This window comes from Leptosomus discolor, chromosome 9 (genome assembly GCF_034619465.1).
Source record: "Leptosomus discolor isolate bLepDis1 chromosome 9, bLepDis1.hap2, whole genome shotgun sequence".
NCBI classification, from domain to species: Eukaryota; Metazoa; Chordata; class Aves; order Leptosomiformes; family Leptosomidae; genus Leptosomus; species Leptosomus discolor.
In genome coordinates, this window is record NC_141399.1 from 16,345,517 (window position 1) to 16,367,023 (window position 21,507).

Here is a 21,507-nt window from a genome sequence, read left to right on the forward strand (position 1 = left end):
GCTCTTTTACTTTTGTGAATTAAATTACAAACCTTGACTAACACCTTGGGACCGAATTCCACTAATACCTAACAACTGAATTGCTGATTTTGCTTTTTCTGTAGAGCACTGCACTATACCTTTTAGTCTCCTTGTTTTGATTCTTATATGCAGCTATTCTAAACTGCATTCTGTTTACAGACTCTGAAATTGTCTTTCCATCGACTTTACATGAAGGTAGTCTTCCTCTTAATTCTATCATTGTTAAATGAGCAATGAAAAATAATTAATAGGGCGCGATTATCTGTGAAAACCAGAAGGAAAACCAATCCTCATTCAAGAGTGCCATCTAGTGACCACAGTAACCTCACAGCCTTTACATGAAGGACGTGAACCCATGAGGCTACATACTGGCTGATTTTTAGGACTTATTTAGGTGCCCTCGCCTCTGTCTTCTTTTTTCTTTTTTTTTTTTTTTTTTTTTTTTTTTTTTTAGAGGAGATATTACATTTGAAACTGTAGAATGACAAAGTTTCTCATTTCTAACAGATGCAGATCATAGTATCTCACTTGATAGGCCACAGCAACTCACAGGACGTTCTTAAGTGACAAGCATAATGTGAATGTCTATGACCTCCAAATATTGAATTAATTTTATATACCTGGAAGTCTGTATCTTCATAAACCTCACAGTGCATATCCATGAAAATGAACACCTGCAGAAGACTATTCCAGAGGAAACAAAGCAAGGTGTATGGAAATGGAGAAGTGGTGTTTGAGAATGCTGCTGGGTATTAAAGAAAAATGCAGCATTTATAATAAAGTACCACTACTAATTTTTCTCAGTTCTCATTGCAAATCTCCATGTGTGGGGACTGGTTTGTGATATAAGGAGAGAAGAGATTAGATCTTTGATTAATGTTTTTCCCTGTGCTATGCAATTCTATGCAATGTTCACTGGGACTATTCATATAAGCATGTGCACAGTTGTACTGCGGTTTTAATGAGATAAGGCCTATTATGCTCCCATTGTAATTCAAAATGCCAACATTAGAAATATTCAGGAGATAGTTTTTCACACTGTTGTTTTTAAACAAACTATACATCTTGAAAGAAAGGTATGATTACAGAATCAGTCACCAGAAAAAAGCGAACCATAAAGTACTCTAGTTAGTGAGCTATATGACAGTAGATTATAAACCAATTGCTGACTTAAGAAAACTTTGGAAAAGCAAGAAAACTGGACAAAAACATTCTGTACTCTTAGACTATCGTGTGGCTTTTTTTTTTTTTTCTTAATCTGCTTGACAAGAGGATATATGAAAACAGAATATGGGAAGTTTCTCCATGCCTCCAGCTTTCACAGCACAGTCCCTCTAGGAAAACATAAAAAGTTTCATGCAACCTTTCTTTTAATGAGCATGCTGCAAAAGAACAGCCTAATCATAATAGGTGTATAGTAATTTCTAATAGAAATTTTAATATGTACTGCCTACATAACATTCCATTCATCTAACATAATAAAAATGACTAAAACCTCTTCTACATTAGCCAGATCTACAAACTTACAAAATTGAACCATGCTTCGGAAGCATGGCGGTAACAATGCATCTTTGCTTTTTTGTTGGCACAAATATACTTTGTGCCATACAGGTGGGATATGTTGTCAATGACTGGTGAAGAAGTATCAAGATACCACACTTTAAAGACAGTCACAACCAAACAATATGAACCATACCTTGACTTATTTAGCATATAACTACCACAGAAAATGCATTACTTCATTACATTCATGTTTCTTATCAAAAGCGATCCTGAAGAACAGACTAATTCTTACAGTTTATCTAGATTTGCAATTACACAAATCACTTGAAGAAGAGAAACCTGAACTCAATTAAGCTTTAATCTTAAAATGTCATCTGAATAGTATCAATAGTCACAGCAAATTTTGTGGCAAATAAGGGCACAAGTTAACAACACTTTTTTTCCCCAATACCTTCAGATATCTAGTAAACAATACACTATTTCCTCTTCAGCATCTGAAGACATCTGGTTTGGCTAATAAACCTTGTAAAAATTCAGCAATAATGAAAAAGTAGAAATTTAATTAATTCGCTATTTGCAGGAACTTGCTGAAAAGACACCACGAACTTAAATTACTCAAGTTCTCCTCCTAAAGACCGCATGTTAAGAGAATATTTTTTTCCAATGTTTTTTTTTTGGGTCAAATAATGAGCCAAAGAAAAAACCACATCATTTATCTTATATTCATATTTATAAATCTAAAACCTAAAATCCACATATTTTTGTAAATAAATTTACATTCAGGGAAATAAAAGATAACATGAGCCAAAGCCAATTAAAGCACTGTGACTAAAGAAAAATATATATAGCTGTTAATTATCTATTAACAGATGAAAATAATGCACACTACAAATGCAGATTTTAAGGAGAACAGTGTGTGAAGCACATTCCCTTTAGTAAGATCTCCCTTTACTAACCCCATTTTGAACATGTTCACTAGAAGTGCTTGTTTGAAGTGAATTAGGGATCAAACTGCCAGCATAGCAGAGGAATGGCAGCGTAAGAATTTTGTTAATGGAGGAATACAGTAGCCAGAGCTCAGTGACACACCACTAAGAAGAACCTGTTTGCAATTACCAAGTATAGCAGTAAGTTGACTAAGCATTTTTCTCTACGTCAATTACTAGACTGTTTTTCTTCTTCTGAATTGTATCAGTGGAACTTGGTCTATGTACAAAATCTTCCAGTATCATAAGTGTGTAGGAGAGAATACAAACTGTATATTTAAAAAGAATAAATTCAAGTAAATTGTGTAAAAAGCAGAGCAATAAAGAACACACTAGATATACCCCTTATACCTTCTGAATTTACAGAGTACGAAACACTAGTTTTGTCTCTCTACACCCTCAAAAAATTTATAATTCATTACAGTCTATAATATGCACTCATCTTTCAGTAATTAGGGAAACATGTCTGATTCACACTTCCCTGATCACATACCGTTTCTATTTATCAGTTCATTTCTTTCAACAAGAACTACGAAGTGTTAGTAAACAACCAGCAGGAATATTGCTCAACTCTTTTGTATGAAAGTGGAAGGAAAAGGCAAGGGCCCAAACCCTACAGGTATGTATAATAGTATGTAGTCCACTGAGTTCATATAACTGCCTATATTAATACTGTCCTTAATTCTGTAAATGACAGTAACAAGAACACACAGAACCAGTGACTATTCTAAATATATTCATTATACATATACGGCTCTAAAAAGTCTGTGCGTTTTTGTTTGTTTGATAGTTTTATGTTTCAGGAAGAAGAAAATAATCTGAAGAGCAACCAAAATACTTTTACAAATGAATGTGATACATGTGTTGCTAAATGGAGATAAGCCAAGCAGGTGAAGAAGTTAGCTCCATCTACAGAAAAGCTACAGTGAAGTACTTCCTTCCAGCCAGTGTAACCAAGCAGTTACCAACCAGTAACCAAGTCTGGATTCATTTATTCTTTCAAATCTAATCCTATTCACCTTAAATCACTCAATTAATCCTACTGACCTCATTTGACCCACAAAAAAAACCCCACAAACAGGATTTGGTCCTCAGCACTTTCAAACATATCCATAATTGGTGGATGAGTCTTTCACAGCACATTGGGATTATTCATCAATATTTTAACCAGATCTTTATAGTGAGATAGGATATATTTATGCTCATTATCAAATTTTATATTTGCAAATACATATATCAAGAGCTCTATAATCATGTTGGACTCTCAGGCTCAAGCTGTCAACAGAAAAAAAAGTCCTATAATCAAGATTATCTCACAAGCCAATGAATACATCTATGAAATTAGGATATAATCAGCTAATTAGTGACTAGTTAAATTCCACTTCCAGTAGTTCAAAGTCTGTACATTCTTTCTGAAGAAAGGGTTCAGACTGTTTCAACAAGAAATTTACATCTGTTCACTAGATCAAAAATCTTGTTTCATTAAATGGTTTAATCCAACATTGCACTTTTCCTTCATCAAACTGAGTTTCAGATGAACCCTTAGGAAGAGTTTACATTATTAGCTATATTCTACTGCCTATAATACACTTCCACTATTATTATTGAGATAGGCCATGCATATACAAAGGCAAAACTCATGTTGCTACCAGAATTTAAGATTTATACAAGGAAAAAATTTAGCAAATGGAAAGCTGTATTTCCTTTTTAGGGGACTGCGCAATGGGGAAGGTGGTTTTTTTTAAAGATGACAAAACACATTTTCTCCTTTCGGTTCTTTGCATCCATGTAAAGGGAAAAATGTGTACATAAGCATACATACACAGGTGTACATAGTCTCTGGCAGGAGGCTAGACTGCTGCAGTTTTTGGAAGTCAGGCTTGTATGACTACAATACCTGGGTTTTTAGTCCACATAAAGGCTGCATGATTCCTAAGACACAGGAGTCTCAACTTAGCTAAAGCATGTGATGTGCTGGAAATATCAGTTCTGGTTTAGAATTTAGAAGACTAGCCCTGAAAATGACAAGATGGGGTTTGCTAATCTTACTCTGCTTTTGGAGCTATACAGGTATAAAGGATTTAGAAGAACAGTGAGTGTTCTTCAACCTATTATTCTACAAAACCTTCATTTTCCTCTAGAGTTCGAAGATTTTCTTGTGAGACGATGCAGGAAGTGGTAAGTAAAAGAGATGCCAGTATACAGCAGCATGACAATAACTGAAATTTCTCAGATTCTTGGTCTCTTCTTCCAATATTCTTCTGGAAATATTCATACAGTGGGAAAGCACTGTTATCACGAAAAGATTCAACAGCTTTCATTTAAAATGAATGACAATAATTTTTGAGACCGATTTTCCTTCTGAGGTGTTTTAAGACAGTAAGTCTGCAATAAAAGTTGGTTCACATCTGAGGTCCACCTTGTAAGCATGTTTCCAACTCCTTATGCCTGCTGGCTGAAGGTCAGTAATTTTAAATTGCAGTAAATGCACCCAACACGACAGTTACACTAACACTTGCTTAGTAGTACGGTCTTAAATTCTTTGTAATGTTTCGAAGTAGGAAGACAGCATCTGCCATAAGAGACCATATCATTAACTACTGAAATATCCTGACTTAAACATTGTCCATTGGCTATTGCCCCAAAGGAAGCTGAAAAAAACTCAGCAGATTCAATCAGCTGTGCCTCAATATGAAATGCAAGCAGGAGTCAGCAAAAGTAGGACACATTGCTTGCACACGTCCAATGTAAGCAGAAGATTAGAGGGATGTGGTTTAATTAAGTTTATTGGTTTGAGAAGTATGAACAATAATTCAGCACATAACTAAGAACCCCCTTGACCGAAGCCTTAATTCTTTGACCTCATCCTAAACACCCCCTGCCTTTTTTTTGTATATATGAAGACTAACCTAGGACCTGCATTAATACTCTGTAATCAGGTCTATGCTTCTTTTGATAGAAAATAGGCTGGCATGATTGTCCTGGGTTACAGTGTAAAATGTGCCAAAAGGAAAAAAAAAATATTCTATTACCATCTTCAGGAGCTGTTGAGACCAGGTGGGGCGGTGCTCCCTGCCTCCCCCCTCTGGACTATCTCCTGTTACTGGACACAACAATGCCTTATCGCCTGACCCATCGATAACTCGCTCCTGGACTATCTCCTGTTAATGGCCCATCAAGGAACTGCCTCACGACTCCCCATCCCAGTGTGAGATGCTCCGCCCGGGGGGGGGGGGGGGGGGGGGGGGGGAGCCAAGCAATCCATGCCAAATAAAAACGGAGATTTTGAACACCCTAGCAGCCTTTTCTTCCACTGGATTCCCAGAGGAGCTTTTCCCCCCACTGCAGTTCCAGAGGACAAGAGCTACCTGCCTACCACTGGACCTTCGGAGGAAGACCAGACCCTTTTACAAGATCGCTACTTCAACAGAACTACATCCATCGCTTCGGGAGGACTGCAGCCAGCATCTTATCGGACTGCTACTGCCACCCTAACAGGGTGTCAGGTTGTATTCCTGACTCTGTCAGTGTAAACCAGTGGGTTGTTTGTTTTTCCCTGCCTTGTGTTACATATATATATATTAGTAAAAACTGTTATTCCTATTCCCCATATCTTTGCCTGAAGGCCCGTTAATTTCAAAACTATAATAATTTGGAGGGAAGGAGGTTGCACTTTCCATTTCAAGGGAGGCTCCTGCCTTCCTCCACAGACACCTGTCTTTTCAAACCAAGACAATGATCTTACAAGACTATGAAAGACAGTAAATAATAGAAGGAAAATAGAAAGCAATGGTGTTTCAGAATATTACATCTTCCCCTCAAGAGACAGCTTGTAATACAAGAGAAAGTTATCAGATATTAAAGATGTATACTGTTGCCCACATCTGGAATGGAATTGATCCCCCTGAATTTTCAAAATACACAATATACTGACTGCTTTGCACTAGACAGAACTGGTAATCTGATAAAACTCTAGGTCTGGCTGGCTTGGAAGGAGCAGTGCTTGTACTAGAAATCTCACATCTAATGGCAACTCTTCCACTCGAAGCACTCAGCTGATTTTAAATTAACAACTAAAAACCCTCTTACCCAGGGCCTCCTCTTCACACAACTATCAGCACTACCCTTTTGCTAAGCCTTTTCATTTCCAGCTGTCTCCTCCTTAAGGTGATTTGACCATAGTTGCTTACAGCTGCTTCTTGTAGCTCATAGACTCACAGAATCATGGAAAAGTTTCAGTTGGAAGAGACTTTCAAGATCACCAAGTCCAAGGTTTTAAACAGAACCTGTTCAGCACAATAGCATGTTAAAATACAGTCTTCTATTTTAAATTCAAACCTTTGAATAAAGACACTCCCTTTTTCAACTACTGCAGTTCCATTTGCACAGTGGACTGAAAGGAATAACAGTGGCCAGGGAATGTACATGGAACTCATGTAGATGCTTCCCCCTGCTTCATTACTGATTTTCCGAGAAGATCTGGGTGGTTTGCTGACTTACCTTTTGCTTCATTTTCCTCATCTATAGAAGAGGAGTTTTATACTAAGAAAGACACCGAGAGATAATTTGTTAAAAACAAACTGTGAGGCATGCAAACATCATCAGCAATACAGATCAGTGGACAGATCAATAATTTAGTTATATTTGGAGTGCTGAAGTTCTGGAAGACACATTCAGTTGACTGATCCCAGTGAGAAGTAAGAGGTAATCATTATTTATGATGAGCTATGTATAGAATAAAACTACATCTTAAATAATTTGGTGCTTTGTTTTGGTTTCTGTATTTGTTTTTTATTCAGTGATGTTTCTTTTCCCCTCTCATTTATTTTCATTGTATTTTATACGAACAACACAGCACAAGTCTTTTACTTTTTTTTTTTTTTTTTTTTGTCTAGAGGCTTTAAGAAGGTAGAAATATGATTTCTCCCTGAATGGAACAAGTGATTAGGAAACATGGCTTCTATCAGACAGCACTGTCGAGGCGTTGCGCTGTCTAGGCATTACATTGTGCAGAGCAACTAAGGAGATGCATAATCATTCTCAGTCCAGTTCTCTTTCAGTAGGAGCAGCAAATTTCCACATTCTCTCTGGCAAGTTTTTTCTTTTTCTAGTGACTGTTCTCAGAAAAGTCTTAGCCATGGATTATCTAATGGGAACAGAATTACTAAATGAAAGTAATCAAGTAATTCTAAAATAAATGTTGAAGATGGCACATAATATGACCAGTGACTTTAAAACACTTCTAAGCATAATAAACTGTGCTATGAGCATAAATTCTGTGGGATTTATGATCTGTATCTTGTATCTCTTCAGCCCAATAAGGTTCCTCAACAACTCTGGGCAATCTATTCCTTGCCTTAACAACTCTCTGGGTACACCTTCTTGCACTTAGAGACTCTAAAGCAGAATAGTATACATAGGAATTGAAGGGTAACCAACTTCCCTCTTCCCTGCAAATTCAGTCTTTCTGTGAAAACACATCAACATGTCAGAGCTGTGAGTTACATACATAAGTTATTATCATTCATATGAACAAGGACAAGATGATGAAGCTAGAGAAAATTAATTTCATTATAGAATAGAGTAATTAAATTATTGCCACAGCACTGAGTAGCAGCATGTTTACAGAACAGAAACTTCAAGAGATAATAGAGAGAAGATGAAAGTAAACAAAACCTATAACAGAAACCAAATTTTGATAATATGATCAATTTGATTTGATCAAAAACCATCAATTTTGATCATTTTTCTCTTATTCATTTTTGGCTAGTCTCTAAAATGTTTAAATGCAGCCTGAAAGTTGTAAATGTGTGAACTGAGCAAACAGCCCTGCAAAGACAGTATTTCCGCATCTGGGGAAAACACGAGTTTTACAGCAATTCAAGACAGTCCCCACATTACCTTCTAAAGGATGCAGTTTCCAGGGATGTTGGCAGGATCAACACTTATCACCTCCACATATTGTAAGGTACAGAAAAGCCAGTGTATCCATGAATCTCTGACTTTTCTCTCTCTTCCTAAAATAATTTCTCCAGTTGCTACTCTGAGACATATCAGTTTGAAACAGACAGTTTTCTCATATTCTAGATTCCAAACTACCAGAAAGCAATCCCGCCTTTAAAGAAACTGATTTCTAAATGAACAAAGCTTCTAATCCTCCATGTCGACTTAGAAAAACTATGGCAACCAAGCACCCTGGCAAGAATATCATGGGGTATAACAAAATCTGAATGAGCTATGTTAGAAGTAATAACTGTTCTCTAGAGCACAATCAGGTTCTGTCTACTTTCTCATGTCTGGAGTGACTGCCAACATTGCAAAGTCCTTCTGTATACTTAAAGGGTCACCTTAAAAACACATATTACTATTGATATTTTGATAGAAAGTAATTGTCTTTATAGCAACTGATAAGATTAATATTTTGAGCTGAGCCAGAAGAAATAAAAGGAAAGAGGCACTAATGAACCCAATAAAGAGGTTCAGTCTAGAATGGTTGTTAATCTACATAACTAACTTCAGGGAAGAAACGTTTGGTGTCGATAAAGCATTTCCTTAGTAAATTACTACTGGCTCCAGTGTAAGACATTTACAGTAAACACCAAAGTCTGCAAGGCATCTGTTCTGTTCACAGCAGAAGAAGGAACTTTGCTCCATTAATAACTTTAAAAACACACAATAACTAATGCATGACGGCAGTTCAAATCCTATCAGCAGCCTTCATTATTTGACCAAGCTGAGTTCAAAGACAGAGCAAGTTTTAAAAAACTCTTGAAAGTTTAGAAGTACACTTTAAATTATAATAAAGAAGCTGTGTTCTTCTTCTTTCTTCTAAATATAAAAAAGCTGTAGCTTTAAACCATGTGCAACAACATTATTTCAAGAACACATGCAAGATAAGAGTTAAAATGTGTATATAAAATCCTATATGATCTCAGATTCTGTTTTAGTGAAATTGTATGTTATATAGAGAGGGCATGTGTAACATACGTGATGTATATATAATAAAATACTTGCTGGAATTTTAACATTTGACTTTACTAGAGGTTTAGTGGGACTTTGCCTAAGGCAAGTTTTTAATAGCAATAATAAAAAAATACTTAATGGTACTTAGGGTAAATAATGTGTGGTCACTACGTTTAAAAAAAAGTAATACCAAACATCTGTGCTAGATTTCCACGTGATAAAATTGCCATATTACCTACAGTTCTCCCAAAGTTATACAGAAACTAATGTTTATTTAAAATTCCAGAAGAGATATGTGATAACCAATTTAAGAACTTTAAGGCAGGCATCTTGTGCCTTCTGACAGGAATATATATTTAGTGATCTTCATGATATTTATTTCTGCACATGAAGAATACCATGGTATGACATTATGGCTTCAAGACAGATTTTCAACCATTAATGTAGTTACAGGGAGACTACCCAGCCAAGTCCTTTTTCTTACACATGTGTATTTGCAAAGACCACTTTGTTCCATACAGGATGCATTATTTCCTTATCAAAGCAAATGTTATATCATTTTGTTTCAGAAATTATCAATAAAATTCAACTACCTTTGAAAAACATTAACAAAAATATTTGAGTGAGCTTAGCTACAGACACAGGATTCAGTCTAACTCAGTGATGGAAAACTGAGTGCAAACTGGGCAGAAGTTCTCAGAAACCATGGAAAAGAGCTCAGTATTCTCTCTTCATTAGGCTGCATCTCCAAAACTGAAGCAGAAACACATGCTCATACTTTTTGCTGTTTAATCAGAGTTCTATTTGTTCTTTCTTGCTTTGTAAATCAGCAACTAAGGAAACTTTTGTTATAACTATCACAAAACTAGGAATCTAGCTATCCTTGTGAAAGCTTATTGCCTAGATTTTAAACTCTTTAATACATGGGAAGAAATCTAATCCTATTTTTTGCATAGCTTATGTCCAAACATTTTAATGAAGCTTACCAACAGTAACATTCCTTGCTATTCCTGTAAAAGAACAGGATTCCAACTTCAGCTGAAGTGTCCTCCTCCCCCTGTATAATAAGCCTCAAATTTCCCATCGCTAAGACCTTCAAACACAGGATTTGAGTAAACCTATCCTCACAAGTTTGCCTCTATGAAACAAAGTTTAAAGATGCAGTAGACTGTACACTGCAGAAAGGTACAATATTTGAGGGCCAGGTAGTTAACACACAAAAGTCAGTCCAAATCTGCTAAGAACAAGAAAACAAAGAAAAAAAAATGGGTTGTTTTATTTTCCGGAGTTATTCCTGTGCCTCTGGTACACTATATATTTGTATGTCTCTTCCCTGTACCTTCTCTAAGAAATATAATCTAAGGCTTGGAGAAATTCCAGATCTTTGAAGGCAGCTATATTATGAAATTCTGCTACAGCTATTCATAGGAAAAAAGAAACAACAATGGCTCAAGAAAGAGATATTTTTACATGATTCTTGGATATTCAACAAATTACTTTGAATCACAACAGCAAGATATTGGTTTCTGGTAACATGCATGCTTACATGAAATGGGCAGAAAATTAACACGAGAAACATTTCATAACTGACAAAGTGGTAGAGACTGAAAGACAACAAGAAAAGTTATTTCTCTCTACCTAGTTAAGTAAACTTTGAAAAAATTACTAGGTAGACAAAACCAGCTCTGGAATAACAAAAAACATACCACTTGCTATTCAATTCTTAGTACGATCACTGCTGAGGGGTGTGTGGGTCAAGGAGATAGAATCGACAGCCATTGGAGACATGAGTGTGTAGAAGAGAGTGTGCTTAACTGCCAATGATTCACTACCAGTTGGTTTGGTTTCTCTCACAGCATGTTAGTTTAATTCACTGGTTTGGTCAAAATTCCACCCACTAGTGATTATTAATAACAAATTCAATTTCTTCTGCTTCTCATCCATTAGCTTTCTATTCCATCATGTTGAGAGATCCAAAAGACAGTGAATGAACAAGAGAGAAGACGGATTCCAGCTCTGGCACTATTTTAAAGAACCAAGAACAGCATAAAGGAGAACGATATGGTTGCATTAGGGGAAAACATGTTCAAAGACTTGGCCGTTCTCCAGCTAGGATTTAAAATGTAACAGGATGGTACACAAGTAGATTTCAAGAACTGAAAAACTTCATATTGAAAATATTTTTAAACTAAATACCAATGGCATAGCTTATGAGAAGCCAATCTACATATGCTTTTTAAGGTAGCATTGAGGCTGTAGAAAATCAGTACTCCTCAGTTATTTTTTCCACATTCAACCTCATTTCCACCATGTTCAGCTTTTTTTCCATAGATAGCACTCCTGTCGCTGGAGACTACAGCAGAATCTGTCGTCGTAAGGGTAAAATGACACACTGGAAAGCACCTGTTCATTGAATAACTTAATGCACTGCTACAAAGAAGCTCATCTTCTTTAACTTGTTTCGAGTGCAGTGGCAGAAAGTCAGATAGCAAAACTAATTAGAAAACAGAAACACGTGTTCCGAATTTGATCAAACAGTATGTTATACATGACAATATACTAGTTTCTCAGAAATATACTGAACACATGAGCTCTATACTCCAACCTGCAAAAAATACAGAAAGCAGAATATTTTAGATGAAGTTCTAAAATGACAAATAGTTTGTTAAAGATATAGAAAGATTAACATAATTTGAGTGAATACTAAATAATTCATGAATTGAATTAATTAAAACAGTATCCAAGTTCCAGTTTACTTTTAAAGCATTCTCAGGGAAAAAAAAAAAATATCCAGTAACCCTGCAAGGTCATTTACACAGTTTGGATGAAAACTTATAAACACTAGTAAAATAAAAATAAAAATATCTATCCACCAAGGAGACTACTGCAGAAGATTCAACACAGTAAATCCTGGTTTATCATGTTGGAAAACTATTGTGCAAGATAAAGACTACACACAGTGACAGCAATTCAGACAAGTGCTGCAGAACAACGAGGACTTACCAAGCTACATATGAAGATCAAAAGTTGATCCATTTGCACTTTTAACAAATAGATAAAACTATACAGAATATCTGATATTCCCTCAAAGCATGCAGACAACTTCCTATAACAAGACAGCAAAAGACAACATGCAAACCTCAGAACATTTTCCAAGAGCCCACTTGAACAATTAAATCCAGATTCCTGGGAAAACAAGCAGGCATCTACTAAACATTTAGTTTCTGAAGAGTTCATACAGCCTACATATCATACTTCCAAACTCTCCACAACAAACTTCAAATATGAAAGAGAAAAAACATTTAAAAAAATTCAAACCCCATAAATATCAGGTGCAACAGGGAGAGAGCTGGAGAAACAGTCTTCACTCAAAGCCTTGAATTCTTACAATAGCCAGAAAATTGTTAGCCAAAAATCTCCAAACCATTAGATGGTTCCTGCCAATCCGACAGGGACAGATTCCAGACAGCAAACCTAAAAATTTTTAAACCTTGATCAGTTGCCAACGCATATCAGCATGTCATAGGTAGAAACTCCAGTAAACCCCTGGCGCTTCTATACTTGCAGTACTCCAGAGGAAAGACAAACACTATATCCTCATATAATTTGAGGGAGAAATTTTTCCTGGCCCCTGAGGGTAACCCTGGGAAACTCTGAAACATAAAGCTAATTCAGTATAAATATAGCAGAAACATGCACAGTTTATAAGTAGAATGACCTTCTTTCAGCATTCCTTGGAGTAATTGATAAATCGCATGCCCAAGTACTTTACTTGGAAGCTTACATTTTATCTACTTTTCAAGGTCCATTTTAGTCCATTTCTTTCACCACTCTTGACTACTGTGCTAACTAGAAACCTTCTTAAGATTTCCACTGTAAATGTATTTTGTCCAATACATATGTATATGACCAATTCATACTCAAATTAGGATTCACAAACTTAAGTGATACTGGTGCAACCGGCTATATACAAACATAACAAACCAAATAATAAATAGCAAATCATCCATCCTTGAAACAGACTCTATGTAATACTCGGAGAACAGCAGATCTAAATCCAAACTGTCAGTTTATAGAACTCTCCCACCAGCATCCCTCATTACAAACTCAGTATCATTAATTCCTTATGCAACTCCTTTCAGGATCCATTGACTTTCAGACTTCATTAACAGGTGACATCGCTTTTTAATGAAAATTCCTGCTGTGAAAAGATTCAGGATCCACACCTTCACAAGAAAACTTTACTGAAATGTATTATTGTGCCTTGCAAATTTTCCAGTTGCCAAGCTTCAGATAGGCCCCCAGATACCACTGAGTCCTCAGTACATAATCTAGAGAGGACTAGGGAAAAAAAAAAAAAAAAAAAAGGAAAAACCCACTAAAGTAGCCATATGCTAAGTACAGAAGAATTTGTCCATAGCAAAGAAAATATTTTGACAACATTCTGTAGATATAACTAGCTGTTCTTAATCTTCAGCATTCATACGTTTAGTGATATACAGCAGTCAAAAATAGTTTTCTATGCTCTTGTACTAATTTTATTCATGCTTCGATCTGTCAGTTAAATTGGTGTTTTTACTAGACTGGAAGTTCAATCAGACTACACCGTTGCTGAGTTTCTAAGGAAAGAGACCTGATTATCCTGACTTCTCTTTCTGTGGATAGCTTGTACACGATCTCCCTGCAATTTTCACCCTTCTTAGCAGGAAGCAACAAAGTCTTTCTGAGGACTCACCCTGTCTTGTTTGCTTGACACTAGTGACTTGATAACACTGATGGGCTGCTGGCATCTAGAGGTGCCCTGGCTTGACATCAGGACTGATTTTCTTTCAATTATACTAATTTAATCATCCCAAACCCAGTCCCAAAAAATGCATTCACAAGTGATGGCAGCTGGTGCAGGTGGGCTTGGGATCAAACTAAAGATCTCTCAAAGTACAGTGCAGCCATCACCCCAGTGCTTTAATGTGGCAACATTATGTGGTGTATTTACCTAAAAAATTGGGGTATCACAAGTGAAAATACATTAGAAATGCACATAGGCAGAAGCCTTTGTTTATATGGAAGGGACAAAAATTTAAAACACAAAGGGTATAAAATCAAACACAAAAGTAGCATGCTCTCATGACTATTTAGTTTCTAGCAGCAGCAGGTGTTACTTCCCTCTTCATTAGTTCTAGTCTTCATCTGCCAAACACTGACTTCTCGAAATACAAAGAACACAGAAACCACGCAAAGCAACAATGACAGAGATGATAAGCCCAAAATACAATTACCTTTCTTCCATAATTTCTTAGACTTGCTTTCAAATCTCATACAGTCCTGTTGTGTATTTATTACAGATGTAAAATAAATGCATGTTATCTTTTTTATGAAAAAATTGGAGCGGAAAAAGAAAAGTTAGATACTCTAAAGTACCTTTCTAAAACCACAGCAAGTACTTTGACAATCTCTTTTAAACAAATAAATGAGCTTTTCATTACCTCTCTAAGATGCATGTTTTCCTTCTCCTTCTGGTCTAAAATCACTTCCAAATGATTAACCTGAGATTCAGCCTCTGCCATCCTGCGAGTTCTCTCATTGTCTTCTTCCATTCCTTTAGATGGCAAACCTTTACTTTGCAACATTTCCAGAAGCTTTTTTATTGACTCATCTCTGGCATTTAGTGTTTGCTTTTGTGTTTCAATCCTAAGCTCCATTTCTTCTAGCGTTTTTCTCAACAGAAAGAGCTCTTTAGCTTGTCTGTCATGTTCTGCTTGAAGTCTTCGAAAATTCTCCTCTGTGAGCTCGATGGTAAAATGTTCAGCCCCTCGGTTTCCACTTTCTTGCTGGAGAAGATGGTTAAGGTCTCTCTGGGTTCTAAGCTCATCTTGAAGTGCCTGGATTGTCATTTGCAGATGCTGCAATAAAGAAAAGAAAAAACAAAATCAGTTTAGGATCTGTATGTAGGATTAGTCTTCGATTAAACTTTTGTTGTACGCTGTTGCAAAAATTCATTAGAATCAATAATGAAAGTGTATTAAATGACCTTATAAAATAGCAAATGCATGTGGCTATTTGTAATGGTATCTTTCAAGTGCTTCTAGAAAAAATAAAAGAACACAACAAACACACACACAAAATAGTGTCAGCTACAGATAAAATAAATAGCAAAGAAAGGCAAACCAACAAACCCAAACACTAGGCAGTGACACATCCATTCGTACAGTCAATATGTACCTACAAAGCTAAAGACTCAGTATTCCATGTTTTCTAAATTACTTCATAGACTAAACATAATTCTGCCCTTCATGGTGCTCAACAGTATTGTTGTTTATAAAGTCAATCAAAGCACTCACTATAATTGAAGGGGGTTTCGGGGAGCGGCTGAGTTGGGGCTGGTTGGTTTTGGTTTTATCTTTTGGCAACTAAAGCTATGAACATGTTTAGTAAACAGGATTACTGTATCTCTAACAAGCAAACAAGAAACCACAATAAGCAATACTGAATTTTGAAAAATAAATTGACTGCAAGTAGTGGACAAACCTTTGTTCTCCTGGCATCCAAAAACTGAACAGCGTGGTAAATGAAAAAATGAAGCAAAATCAACATAAATAAAGGTCAGATGCAAGCAAAGGAGATTCAACAGAAAGAACTGAATTCAACAAAAAGTACCTTCAACAGAAAAAAACAATTTTATTGAGTTATACAGAAAGGCACCAACAACTTCACAGTACTCAAATATATAACCTATAGACAGACTTTACTCAATAGATGTGACAAAGAAAAATGTATTAGAAATAATCAATCCCACAGTGAATAATAACATTCCTATTTCATCTTACTGTTCTTTTGCACTTAAAGGTTTTTCAAAACACAGTAACTTGTCCTAAAATATTTCTACTACATCTGAGTACAGGGGTCTTTCTCTGTTCAAGAGTTGAATCTTGCATTTCTTATTCCACACAAATCAAAATCAAAAAGGATTTTGCCTATGTTAAGGTTGGAACATAGATAATGATCTTAAATCACTATGGTTTATGATGTTAATTTCAGATTATATTTTTATCTGACCATTTTTCTTCTTATTTTTCCCTCTATTCACTGCCTACACAGCATACTGAATTTATAGAAATATGAATTTCCAAATAGTCACATCGTTTGTACCAGAAGACATTTAACTGCAGGAATTAGAGGACTTAAATGCATGGCACCAGACTTTCTTGCATTAATGGATATTCTGCAACTCCACATTCTAAAAACAAACAAAAACCCCAAAAAAACCCCACACCACCAAACAAACAACAAAACATCATTTCATTTGATACTCCCTTCATGTTTAGCACAATCACATCTAAAGCTTCCAGTTTGTAACAATAATTTAAACAAAATGAAAAATGCAAAACCTTAAGAAAATAACCTTTTGAAATCATGTATTTTATCAGTTATTTCAAATGGAAAAAAAGTATTGCCAGTGGCAGAATTCTGTACAACTACACACTTTAAGTTGGTTCTATCATTAAACAGCACCGTTTTAATAAATGTCCAGATCTTAATTTTCTTAATATTTCCATCTTATTAGGCACAGAGTGAGTTAAGAGCATACAAATGTAGGCTACTCATTTACAGCCCTGCTTTTATTTAATGGTAATTCTTAACTTTTCTTAATGTCATAATATTTTAAATTATTTATATAAACTTAAAAGCGCCCAATAAACCTAAAACTCCTCCAGATGTAGCAATTTTCCCACTTAAAATGTACTAATATTTGGAGTGTTTATGACCCCAAGACTGACAGTTTTAGCAGAGAAATTCAGCATAAATCCAAATCAAATCTTCAAATAGTACAGAAATTATATTCAGTGATTATCATGAATGAGTGAATTAGCAAAGACATGGGAAGGCAAAGACAAAGATGGACAGATGCTGCAAAGTAAACAATCAAAACCATTTCTTTTTAAATGCTTTTTCACTATGTGAAGTCATAGGGACATAATTTTTGTAGACTACCTTAACTAGGCGATACAGTAGTTTTGCGATGATTTCAAACTAAATGACATCTTGCATTAGAGGCTTACTGTAATCTCTAATCCTTTGTAGCTTTGTAACACCAAAAGTTGGAGAACAGACGCTTGAAATTACTGAATTAAAAACAATTCAGTTTTGACTAAACAGAGCGTAAGTTTCCTTTATAAAAAAATATATCATTTTTCTTCACTAGCATTAGAGCAGAAATACGGATTAAATCCTGGTTTAAGAGTACCAATACGAAAAGGAAAAACAAAACCAGAAACCACCTTCACATTACACTGCATTCTTCAATATATGACTATTGAGATGGAAAAGGCAAGGGAGGAACTAAAGGTAACATTTCACTTTTAAAAAAAAGGAAATTCTCAGAAAAAAATGTGACAGACATCTCAAAGAATACATTGGAATATCTCCATTCTCATCTTTGAGAACATTTTAGCTTAGCTGATGATGTTGCAAGCTACATTAAGATTACACCCAACAGTTAGTTTCATTGGTATGGGATTTTTTTTAAAGTATTTAAAATACACACTACAAGTTTCTATATTGAAGCTCAAGGAACAGGTTTTTCTCTGTTCAGGTTTTGTTGTTCTTACTGACTGAGGGGTGGGGGGGGTGGAGGGAGTGGTGTTTAAATCCCAGCTTCTAACAGAAAGCGATTATGCACGAGACTCACAGCTTCATTTACAAAAATACTTCTTTATTCAGAGGTAACCGTAATAGTGCTACAAATGTGACAACAATTAAAAAGACCACAACTACAATAACAAAGTTATATAAAAATTTTCATACAGTCTTATAATTTAGGGAAACATTCATTTTTTGCTACTTTGGGCTTGGAATCATAGAACTGACCTATCTGGCAAATCTTTACTGTTTTTGTGGTAGATGAAAAGCTGGACATGAGCTGACAATGTGCACTCACAGCCCAGGCCAGCCATATCCTGGGCTGCATCAAAAGAAGTGTGGCCAGCGAGCCAAGGGAGGTGATTCTGCCCCTCTGCTCTCATGAGACCCCACCTGCAGTGCTGCATTCAGCTCTGGAGTCCTCAGAACAAGACAGTCACAGACCTGTTGGAGCAGGTCCAGAGGAGGGACACAGAAATGATCATGGGGTTGGAGCACCTTCCCTGTGACAACAGGCTGAGAGAGTTGGGTTGTTCAGCCTGGAGAGAAGAAGGTTCCAGCCAGACCTTACAGCAGCCTGCCTGTACTTAAAGGGGGCCTATAAAGAAAGATGGGGTCAAACATTTAGCAGTACCTGTTGTAATAGAACAAGGAGTAAAAGTTTTAAAACAGAAAAGCATAGATTAGGCTGGATATAAGGAAGACATTTTTTCCAATGAGGGTGGTGAAACACTGGCACAGGCTGCCCCGAGAGGTGGTAGATGCCCCATCCCTGGAAACATTCAAGGTCAGGTTGGACGGGGCTCTGAGAAACCTGATCCAGCTAAAGATGTCCCTGCTCACTGCATGGGGGTTGGACTAGGTGAGCTTTAAAGGTCCCTTCTAATCCAAACTGTTCTATGATTCTATTACTCCTGTTATGGAAGGAAACCTTGGTTAGACGTTATTCAAAATCTTCAGAGGAGTAATTACAGAAAAATAGATTTGGATCCATTTAAGTGATTCATAAATTTGCATCAAGCTTGGCAAACAGTGCCTCTCAAAAGTTCAAAAGAATTCAATAAATATTTTCTTTTCTGCTTTTCAAATTAGAAGTTTAGTCTTTTAAACTTTTTCCTGCTATTTTTATTTTTAAACTTTTTTTAAACTGAATTAGAATTTTTTTAAGTGAAATGCTTCCTTTCGATCAAACAAAATTTCATTCAGTATTATACAAAGAAAATTCCCTTTCAATTAATTAATTTTCAAGTTGGCATCCACATCAGCTATGAGCCAGAGCTCCAGTCCCAGGGCATATATCTGAAGAATGAAGTTCGTATCTATACATTCTTCAAAGGAATGACTGGCTGAAATAACATGCATATAAAAATTTACTTTGCATATTATGCACAGTAAACTAAACCCTCTGCATTCCAAAATCATTTCACTACTAAGCAACAGCAATACTCAGCAACTAGCAGTAGTCTCGAAATAGTAAAAAGAAAAGAACTGTTTTCTCCAATCTGGATAATGATTTCAGATACGTTCTCCTAATGTTAAATTAGACATTTATTACTTGATGCTAAAAAACGTTTACAAATAGATGTTCTCCCAATGTCAAGCAGTCCCTGCACACCAAATGCCTATATGTCTACAAGACTTTAGCTAAGCAAACAGAAACTAACTTCTAAAATATTTCAAATGTTGTAAGACAAAAATAGAAGCAAATTTAACATACGCATTGCTAACACACAGCCCTTCTGAATGCAAGCTGTAAAAGCCAAAACTGTTGGATCAACACGCAAATAACTAGAAATCAGAACTCAAACAGCAATTTTGTTAAGATAAACCAGACAACTTTCTTTTCTGTCCCACAGCAACCTATGTACGCAGTTCTTAGGTTCTACCCACAACCATGTTTGTCACTAAGCACAACAGTAGTTGTGGCTGCTTCTCAGTAATCATCTTAAAACTAACAGCCTCAACTGTGGCAGACTACTGCTACTTCGACATAAAAGAATCCTTTTTTTTTTTTTACACCTTCAAGACTCAGAACTCTCTTTGAACATGATGGACTAGATTTAGACTTGTGCTGGCACAGATTTTTATATCTGCAGCTAGCTAAGAAAAGGAAAGAACAAATGTTGTGAAGGTGGAAAGAAATTGTATAATTAATTGCAGTGGGGGAGGAATGTAGGAGTGCTGTGAATATCTGTCACACTGCTGTCATTAAATAGACATAGAACTTTATGGGATTTAAAAAAGACACATGCAAAATCTATCACATTTTTCAGAATTTCTATTAAAAACAGACCAGTTGACCAGAAATATTTCCATGCTAATTTTTTGATACTAGATAGTTCTCTCAGAACTTTCTCATTCCTTCTGTACAGCTCAACTTCAAGAGGCAATCCGTAGAGCTGCACAGGAGGTTCCATTAATCTTTCTCTGAATTAAGCACAGTGCAGGTTTTCAAAATTTGCCCCCATAAATTGAAACAAAAATATGAAAGGAAGATGAATTACTGACCTTTCCCAGATGCCAATTCACATTCTACAGAAGGAAGCTCCTTCAATCTGTGCCAACTGGCTATTCCCCAAGGAACTGCCTGCAGAGAACTGTCCTGCCACAGCATGCCTTGGGCCAGAGTACATAAGCACATTCAGACATCCCAAAGTCTTAGATACATGGTGAACAATGAAGGAAAAGGAAATCATAAAGGGACTTACTGATTTAAAATTGTTAGCCCACCTACAGAAGTACACAGCTTATCATACTTTACACCATCACTCCGGCACCAAAAGCAAAGAACATGTGGAAGAATCCAGTCTACTGTCACATAAAAAATTGCCTGCTACTAACACAGAAGGAGTGACAAACCTCGAGTAAGGTCCAGAAAGACAGAAATTATAGCTGGGGTTGTCTTGACTGGGAAAGCCAACCTGAGGGATTTGATGGCAGAAAGTGGTCTTATGCTATCGTCAAGTGATGTATTTTGAAATCTACATCCATCCATATACAATTTGCTAGTAGTTTTCTGTAATGTAGTGATAATCTAACAGGCTAATTCCTCAGAGAGGAATCACTCAAATTTGGGCACCAGAGCTGCTGAGTATGTTCTTTGATAGTTTCTGCTCTAAATAACTCAGTACAGCATTATGACTAAACGGGGTGATGGCAAGATCATCCAGTAGATTTGAAGCAATTAATTCTGTAGCCATCCAAGATGATTTGTTATTTTGATGCTTTGTCCAAAAAGAGCTATAGCTAGTTTATTGGACTTGCATGTTTTTTCCCCACCTAATGCCTCAATCCTCCCTCCCAGCCCCCACTGTCCTTTTATCTAGTCCCTCATGGCTCCATTTTTAGCTCCTGATTCTCCCATTTTTTCCTACTCCAAACACAAGGACAAAATGTA

General features: G+C 36.2%; 1 protein-coding gene across 1 annotated transcript in view; it reads right to left on the bottom strand.

Moving 5' to 3' along the window:
* Positions 1-21,507, bottom strand: part of ERC2 (ELKS/RAB6-interacting/CAST family member 2) — a 409,803-nt gene that overhangs the window by 326,476 nt on the left and 61,820 nt on the right. The window contains exons 2-3 of the mRNA XM_086470650.1: positions 15,999-16,022; positions 14,957-15,373 (exon numbers count right to left, since the gene is read on the bottom strand). Of these exons, the coding sequence (XP_086326776.1) occupies positions 14,957-15,373; positions 15,999-16,022 (441 nt within the window). The remainder of the gene's footprint in view (positions 1-14,956; positions 15,374-15,998; positions 16,023-21,507) is intronic.